Source organism: Portunus trituberculatus, chromosome 39 (assembly GCF_017591435.1).
Source record: "Portunus trituberculatus isolate SZX2019 chromosome 39, ASM1759143v1, whole genome shotgun sequence".
Lineage (NCBI taxonomy): Eukaryota > Metazoa > Arthropoda > Malacostraca > Decapoda > Portunidae > Portunus > Portunus trituberculatus.
In genome coordinates, this window is record NC_059293.1 from 10,128,504 (window position 1) to 10,137,747 (window position 9,244).

The 9,244-nt window shown below is 38.5% G+C and overlaps 1 protein-coding gene and 1 non-coding gene across 2 annotated transcripts in view; both read left to right on the plus strand.

Annotated features, from left to right (window-relative positions):
- LOC123515708 (protein fantom-like) overlaps nucleotides 1-6,228 on the plus strand; it is an 11,385-nt gene extending 5,157 nt beyond the window's left edge. Inside the window, 11 exon segments of the mRNA XM_045274530.1 lie at nucleotides 1-115; nucleotides 551-622; nucleotides 887-1,015; nucleotides 1,330-1,756; nucleotides 2,176-2,360; nucleotides 2,589-2,708; nucleotides 2,903-3,682; nucleotides 3,938-4,117; nucleotides 4,765-4,963; nucleotides 5,353-5,494; nucleotides 5,836-6,228. The exon segment at nucleotides 1-115 is cut by the window's left edge and continues 44 nt beyond it. Coding sequence (XP_045130465.1) covers nucleotides 1-115; nucleotides 551-622; nucleotides 887-1,015; nucleotides 1,330-1,756; nucleotides 2,176-2,360; nucleotides 2,589-2,708; nucleotides 2,903-3,682; nucleotides 3,938-4,117; nucleotides 4,765-4,963; nucleotides 5,353-5,494; nucleotides 5,836-5,992 — 2,506 coding nt within the window. The 3' untranslated portion in view covers nucleotides 5,993-6,228.
- A 401-nt stretch (nucleotides 6,229-6,629) lies between these two features.
- Nucleotides 6,630-6,703, plus strand: Trnam-cau. Its single transcript has one exon. It is a non-coding gene; the product is annotated as a tRNA-Met (tRNA).
- The last annotated feature ends 2,541 nt before the right edge of the window (nucleotides 6,704-9,244 follow it).

The following is a 9,244-nucleotide window of genomic DNA, read 5'->3' on the forward strand; positions in this document are numbered from 1 at the left end:
AGATAAAGAAAATTTAGCTCGAGCTGAGGAAGAAGTAAAAGAACTAAAGGGAAAACTTGCTTCTCTTCAAGAGGAATTGGAGAAGACTAAAGTGAAGCTCAATATTTATGATAAGGTAATAATACTGCAGAACTCATAACTGCAATATTAGTAGTCTTTGAAATCCTGTTTTTGTGGTATGGCTTATATGCAGCCAACTGTTGTAAGGATCACTGTATGTAACTCACAATTATTTAGAGATCTCAGCTTCAGAACCTTAGCTGGATAGATGGTCTAGGTTTATATCCTTTCAAACTGCAGTCTGTCCACTCAGTAAAGGACACAGGTCAAGGAATAGTGATCTTACAGCTTAATATTTGTGGAAAGGCAGCAGTCCTGTACTCTTGTATATCTGTATGATTGTGTATGTTTTTGCTGAGTTGTGATTTACAGAAAAGATACACTTGTAGGTTTCTTTCATCTGTAGGTTACTTGTTTAGTCATTACATGAACATTCAGCATGTGTGCTTGTTTGCTTTTCTTCTTATTTTTTTTATTTATTATTTTTAAGGCTGGTCTCCTGAAGTTACCTGACAAGGATCCTACAATTCTACCAGCAAAAGTGGCTGCTCCTAGTCCAAAGGTGATTTATTTTTCACAATTACAAAATGCTATTATATTGATATTACTCATTAGATGTGTATTTAATTTATATTACTTGAATAATGTTATTTGTTATGAAATATACTTTTCCTTTCATTTCACTCATGACTAACTCTCTTTAACTAATGCTAGTAAGTCTGTGCATGGAGAGCATAAAGAATAGTTTAAGAATACTGAAGATTTCTTGACTTTTTGATCTTGCAAATTGTGTGTTGTAGTGTGTGATAATGATGAGTGTGTGCAGGAATTTGAGAAGCTGAGGGAAGCTCACAGTGAACTTCAGTTACTTTACCGGGAGAAGAGCAGAGAGCTGAAACAGCTGTCTGCCACTGTGGCTGCACACTCTTCCACATACCAGGCACTGCAGTCACAGGTCTGTCAGTTACTAATGTATTACTGATAATGTATATGTTGATTGCAATTTTTTTTTTTTTTTTTTTTTTTTTTTTTTTTAATGCTATGGCCTATAGCATCTGTAAGTATACTTGATGAGTATGTATAGGAAGCACTGTTCAGCTTTCACCAATTAGTGATGAAGGCAATTTTATTTATAGTCATACTCATATTAGGGCCAAATCAATATCTATACAGTATTATATAAAGTGTGAAATAATCATGTATAAAATGTATATCCTTTTTAGTACATAAAATGCTAAACATTAAGAAAAGGATCTTGATTTGTTATAGGTGACAAAAGTAACCCAGGAATCTGAAGAGAAGGAGAGGCAGCTGAATATGACAGTCAAGAGTTTGGAGGAAACAATAAGGAGGAGGAATGACCGTTGTGATAAGATGGAAGCTCAGATATTGACTCTCACTAATAGAGGCATTACAGAAAATCTGGAGGAACTGAGTCCCTGCCTAACCCAAACAGTGAGCCTTGGCAAGCATGACAATGTACTGGAGTTCCACATTGATCGGGTGCTGTTTGAATTGCCTGAGTTCTCCCACTTGAAGACCTTTGTGTCGTGGACGGTTCCTTTCTCTCTGGAGGATCCTCTGCAGCACACCAATGTTGCTCGTGGCAAAGAGGCTCACTACAATTACTCTGCACTCTACAAGTTCCAAATTAACAGCAGGAATCTGATGTCTCTAAAGGAAGATACTGTCACAGGTAGTCAATCCATATTATAAGACTTTATGGTTTGCAGTTTGGTTTTAGTACAGTTTATGAGGACTATGTAACCTTCTCCCATCCATCTTCAAGTGGCCTCAAAAGAGAGATTTATTTATGTAGGAGTGTAGATGACAAAGAAGTCTCCACCATCTGGTGAGTTAAAACATGATTTTTGATGACCTCACATAGTATGTATACTGTATGTTTATTTCTTTCATCTTTTCCTGTGGTAATAATGAATAGTGAGATTTCTCAACAGTGTCTAAAATACACTGATTATGAAATGATTAGATATGCTTACCTGAAATACAATGTGGGTAGTGAATGACATATCAAATACTATATATCATCAGGAGAAATATGTATTATGACAATTATATTATATGACATTACAAAAATATCTTGGATCTTTTCAGTGTCTGTGTACATTCTCCTTGACTCGGGTCATCCAGCCAAGGTGGGAGAATGTCGATTGACATTTCAAGAGGTGTTGGATCATCCAAGAAACACACTGCATGGTACACAGCCAGTTATGTTGGCACATGATGATGCAGAAGAAGCACAGCACCTAGCTTTCCTGGCAGACATCATCCCTGGACAGGTGGGAAAAGTTTTGATACATTTCTTCTCTGACACCTTGACACCTTCAAATGTAAGGTATTGCTCTCCATTATAATGAATTATTATTGATATTATAATTTTATTTATTTATTTATTTTTTTTTTTATTTATTTATTTAGTCTATGTATTTTTATTTATTTTTTTAATTTATTAATTTATTTATTTTTATTTTATTCATTTATTTATTTTTTTTTTTTTTCCATGACAGGTGATAGGAAGCATGAGTTACTGGTTTCGGCTGCAGCGGCCAAGTGAAGATGCAATTGCCCAGTACTTGCGTACTTCAGGGATGCTCTTAGCCACCAAGAGAGAGAAGTTGCTTCCTAAGGTATTGAGGAATAGAACTGATAAAATACCTTGTTTTTGTTTTTTGTTTTGTTTTCTGATAGACTGATTATATTCTTTACTGAAATATTTAATGTGCACTGTATTTATTGATCATATTCTTTGCTGAAATATTTAATGTGCATAGTATATGAAACTATGAGTTGATTCACTAATTGTTACAAATTTTCTCAGCAGGAATATAAGACAAAACAATTAAGTACAAACTCAATGAAATTGAAAAGTGAAGGTAATGATATAGATGATAATTGTAAGAGGGTACAAATATCCAAGAAGAAAGATGATGTTCATGAGGAAATCCAGCTTGAACCAGAAGAAAAACACCCTCCAGTGTCACCGGGTGAGCAGAGTTCACCGGCAGAGAGAATGGAGTGTAGTGAAGAGCCTCATGAGAGCACCATAGAGCATGTTCCTTCTGCCATTGTCTCTCAGTCAGACAGTATTCCTCATGGACATGAGGGTGTACCTGCTGATCCTGTCACACAGCAATTAACACGCTCACATTCAGCCTCTGTCAGCTCAACTGGGACATATAACATTGGAAGTCCAAAGAAATCCAAGACTTACAGTAATTCAGATACAGATGCTCCTAAAAATCTAAAAACCATAAAAATAAAGAAAGTTGATTCAGGAGGTTCTTCAGAAGACAGTTCAACTGGAACGTATAATGTGGAAGATCCTAAAACATATAAAGTTTCTGGTAATTCTAATTCTAATACATCTTCAAAAATTTTGAAGCACAAAAGTCCAGTGAGAGCAGATTCAAAAAGTTCCTTAGGATCACATTCTTCAGGAAGAAGCTCCAAGGTTGAAGTGTTATCATCTTCATCTGACAAGAAGTCAACTCCTTCCAGGGCTTCTTCTCACTCTGGAAAGGGAGTGAAGTCTGAGGTACCTGAGGAGAGACCAAGCACTTCACAGATGGCAGCACTGCTGCTGCAACCATCACCTCAAATGGTTAGTTACTTGTGTTGTTATAAGTGCCTTAAAACATATGGTTGGAGAGCCAGCGCTCAAGTGGGCCTTTTTCTAACTTTCTTTTTTTTTTGACCCTCTTCCCTACGTAAAAAAAAAAATTTTTTAAGTATTCTCCATAATATGTCACAAGAGTTGGAGAAAATAGATAGTGTTACATTTTGTTATTTTTTTTACTTAGTTCTTGCATTAGGTATACATATAAAGTGTATACTTTAATCATAACAAAAATTACAGAGTGACAGAAGCATCACAGATTCCAAAGCACAGAAGCTGCCAGTCAGTCCCCAAGACACATCCAGCAGTGACAGCAGTAGACAAGAAGAACCTGATCATCAGATCTCCTCCTCAGGATCTGATAATTCCAGTGATTCTGAAGGTGTAGTGGCAGTGGTTTCCAAGACGAGTAAAAGTAAAGTAAGGACAAAGATTATTTTCTCTTTATGAATGCTGGTTTCAAAAGTGAACTTTTTGCAGTTATTTTCTTTGGTGTTTTAAATATGTAATATGAAATAGATTTATTATTTATATATATTGGATTACCTTATGTCAGTACTGTTTGGATTGAGTAGTAATTTTGCATGCAGGACAATTTATACTGTAGTTGAAATTAACATCTTCAAGAACTAGCAAACATTCTTTTATGTTCCTTTTAGGGAGAAAGAGAACATTTCATGACAGGAACTATTTTCCCTCTTTCCCTCCAAGATTCCAAGAAACAATCATGAGACTATTAAGCATCTAACTAAAGATTTCATGACAACAGGGAAGTTCTGGAGTGTGCATGTATAGGAATGCAATCATTAGATGATGGAGCTGAATGTTTTCTATACCCGATCCATCAATTCTGTTACTTATGAGAATTTAAATTTAATGTTTGCTTGAGTTTGGGATGTTCTTGTTTTTTGTATTAAAAGTAGCTGTGTGAGATTGGGATATTCACAAACTATTCAGAGCTCCCATTTTCATATATTTGTCTAGCATTTGTTGTGCCCATTTGTCCCTTTAGTGTTCAAGTAAACATTTTTCAGCTGTAGACATGCATCATTTGTTTTCCTATACAGAGTAAACATTCAAGGATATATGTTGAAGTGACAAGCATGACATTATGGCCAGACTGTGGAATTCTTCAAGACCCAATGGTGGAATTAATCTTTGTTGACTACCATGGATTCTTGAACCTCCCACCTGACCAGCTGGAAACACCTGTCTCCTTGCCCAAAAATGCCCCAGACAACACCCTGAATTTCAATTTTGGACAAGGTGAGTTAAATCATGAAGAGATTGGGAAGCATAACAATTTATTCCATATAACAGATGAAAATTCATTACCTAAAGTCTCTAAAACAGTCAGTCAGATACAGAACCAAGTCATACCATGCACTGGCCAGATCTCTCTTCTGTCTATGTTGTTGGCTATTATTTAGATCTAAATTCATCACAACTAATCTACCAGATCTGCACAGTGCTCAAGAGGTGGAAAAATACACATCCAACATGTTGGTCACCTGGCTACTTTAATTCTGAAATACGATTACGTAACATTCCATTGGCCATGTTTTGACCTGTTTTTAGATTGACAGAATTATGCACCAAGCCTTTATGTTTAACTATTTGTGATGAAAGTGATTGAGGAATGTGTGTGTGTACAGAGTTCAGCGTTGACAAGAAACAATATCCAGCACGAGTCCAAGCCCTGACTGAGCTCATGGGTGGCAGAGGCATCCTCAAGTTTACCATCACCTCAGAGCCGTCAGAAGAGATGCAGGAGACGCATGACTGCCAGGACCTGGGGTGCGATATTAGTATTCAACGCAGGGCGTTGTATGACCACCAGCTTTCATTCCAAGTGTCTCTTCACTATGCATTGCTTTCTCATTTTGTTACTTCCCTTAGTACTATGTACACTTTTTCCTTGATTACCAGATGACTTTATGTATAATATCACATTTTTTTTTTTTTTTTTTTTTTTTTTTTTTTTTTTTGGGCAAATTTAACTAGATGTAATGAGAATGCACATTTTTTTTATCTTAGATTAATATCTGTCTATACCAGATGAGAATATTTTAATTTGTTGTAAGATCATTAATGCATCTCTAGAATTTTTTAGACAATTGAGAGATTTCCTCCCACAGGTATGCTTATGTTGACCTTCAGCATATAGCAAGAGAAAGGCAAGACATGGTGGAGGGAGAACTGGCTGTGGAGAGTGCAGAGGATGGCAGTCAGATTGGGGTCCTGAAGGTGACTGTGCGTATTGCACAGGCCTTACAGAACCTTGGCTTGGCTTGAATGCATAACAAAGTCATTTTGTTAATCATAGGAAAATAAATAGATAAATAAGTAAACACAGTTGTATGCTGTGTAATTCTAGTCTGGGAAGGATACCATTTCTTCTTAAGCCTTTTAAAGCTGCTATTCATACAACAAGCACCTGGAAAGTGGATAATATTTTACTGCACTCAAAATATTCGTAATGTAATGCTACAATTTCATTATTTTTTTTTAATAAATTAACATGAAATTTATTTGCCTTTTCTTTTTAACATGCTTTCTCTTTTTATGAATCTGTCATTCGATAAGTGGAGTCATTTCAGAGCTTCTTCCCTATTGTTTTAAGAGAAAGAGAGAGAGAGAGAGAGAAAGGGGGGAAGACTTCAAACTCTTCAGCTGCCCCAAGAGACAGAGAGTGTGGCACACAAGTGCCTTGACTGTTTGAGTAAGGCGCCTGCTCAATGCCAAGTTCCTCATGATGCTTTACAAGGCATAGGTGAGGCTCATCATGGAACAGCAGGCTGAGTATTTGGTTTACAGTGCTGGCAGCCAGTGGCAAGAACAGCAGCTTGAACAGGAATAATGGCAGCAGCAGCAGCAGTATTAGAGACAACAGTAATTGCGCATACACACACACACTTCAGCAGAATTACACAGCCCGGTAGCTCAGTGGTTAGAGCGCTGGCTTCATAAGCCAGAGGACCGGGGTTCGATTCCCCGGCCGGGTGGAGATATTTGGGTGTGTCTCCTTTCACGTGTAGCCCCTGTTCACCTAGCAGTGAGTAGGTACGGGATGTAAATCGAGGAGTTGTGACCTTGTTGTCCTGGTGTGTGGTGTGTGCCTGGTCTCAGGCCTATCCAAAGATCGGAAATAATGAGCTCTGAGCTCGTTCCATAGGGTAACGTCTGGCTGTCTCGTCAGAGACTGCTGCAGATCAAACAGATGTCACCAGCAGTGAATCTGTTGTGTAGTGTGGAGAGATGGCAGTGTTGGAGTGCTGATAACTTCACGCTGTGAATTTTTGTATGGGGCACCAAGTTCCTATGTTATCCTGTAATAGGTATGTTAAGCGAATTATGAATCATTTACCTATGTGATGTGATTATTGTTGGTGTTGCAGGATGTGAATTTGGTTTTGGTGTGGACTGTGTGAATCCATATAGTACATGTGTATGCAAGGTTCATGATGAGTTACAGTGTAATTTTGGTGTTTGTTTACTTTCAGCTGATGCCACGATTAGTGTCCAGTGATAGATGGTAGCCTACTGATAAAGTACTGTTTGCTTATTGAAATTCCATATTGTTGAATAATTTCGTCTCATATGTTATGTATGGTGTTGGGCATTGTTAGATTAATAGAATTTTGGTTTGACGATGGGAACTTACATTTTATGTGATTTACAGGTTGAAACATCTTCAAAATAAAGTAAGTTTAAGCACCCTGCCCAGCTTATCATTATACCAACCTAAACTTACTTAACCTAATCTACCCTAACAGAGATGACCGCTGACTTCTGGTTGGGAGGAACGAGCCAGAACGAGACGCCCCCCTTGTATTTGGCTGGAATGATCCCCAATTGAAGTCAGCCTCCTTTACTGGGCCATCAGGTAAGGGACACACACAACACACACACACACACACACACACACCGTGTAGTGTAGTGGTTAGCACGCTCGACTCACAATCGAGAGGGCCGGGTTCGTGTCCCGTAAAGCGGCGAGGTAAATGGGCAAGCCTCTTAATGTGTGGCCCCTGTTCACCTAGCAGTAAATAGGTACGGGATGTAACTCGAAGGATTGTGGCCTCACTTTCCTGGTGTATGTTGTGTGTTGATGTGGTCTCAGTCCTACCCGAAGATCGGTCTATGAGCTCTGAGCTTGCTCCGTAATGGAGAAGACTGGCTGGGTGACCAGCAGATGACCAGGAGGTGAATTACACACACAGAAAGACAGACAAGGAGACAGATGGAGAGAGTGAGAGGTAGATGAATAGATGCACAGACACACACAGACAGAAATAAATAGATAGACACACAGGGAGAGAGAAAGATATAGATAAATAGACACACAGACAGACATGGAGAGACAAAGAGATAGTCACAGATAGATAGAAACAGACAGACAAACCGGGACTGAGAGATGGATAGATAGACAGAAAGAAACAGACAGACAGGAAGAGACAGAGGTAGACAGATAGATACACAGACAGAGATAGATATAGATAGGCACAGACATACAAACAGATAGGAGAGATGTAGATAGATAGACAGAAAGACACAGACAGATACAGATAAGATAGAAAAAAAACATGGATAGATAGAAAGAGGAATACCTATACACAGAGATAGATAAAAGAAAAGAGAACAGGAGTAGATAGAGATAGAGACAGGGAAAGATAGACAGACAGATAGAGATTTAGATAGGTAGACAGAACAGGAGATGGGGATGGTGATAAACATAACAAATAATGGAACAGAGAGGGAGAGAGAGGACACACACACACACACACACACACACACACACACACACACACACACACACACACACACACACTTTCTCCTATGCCCTCCATCCAACACTCACACCCTCACCACTCTTGAATAGCAAAATTTTCTCACATAACAGTGGAAAAAAATATTAATTCTTTTCTTCTCAGCTCTAGGAGAGAGAGAGAGAGAGAGAGAGGAGAGAGAGAGAGAGAGAGAATGGAAAAGGGGGGGAAACAGTCATTCTTCCTGCTTCTAGCTCAAGTTTTTTGTAGTCATTTTTGGGTGCACGGGGTTTGAAGTGAGCCTATCCAATGGTGGCTTTTTTTCTTCTTCTTTCTCCTCTTCTTCCTCTTCTCTGATCTCGATTTTCTTTTTCCTCAGTTCTTCCCCTCTCTCTGTTTCCTTACCTTTCCTCCTCCTCCCCCCCCTCAGAGACATACCAAGGTAAATATCAGCCTTAATTACTCTTGCTGTAAAGCTTATGCTGCTATTTATAATTGAATAGTTTGGTTTGTGAAGCCTTGTGATATTGTTACACCTAGTTATATTATCACTATTACTACGAATATAATCACATGATAAGTTGTAGTATCAACACTACTCTAATAGCAAACTTTCTTTTCAAATAATAAGCTTGTTGGTGTGTCAACTGGTGATCCGCCAGACAGTGGCACCACCTTCCACCTCCACTCCATTCCACTGGGTTGGACTTCCAGTTCCAGTGGTTTGTTGAGGGTGGAAGAAGGAGTTGGTGCCGTCAGCACAGCGCCTCCATAACTT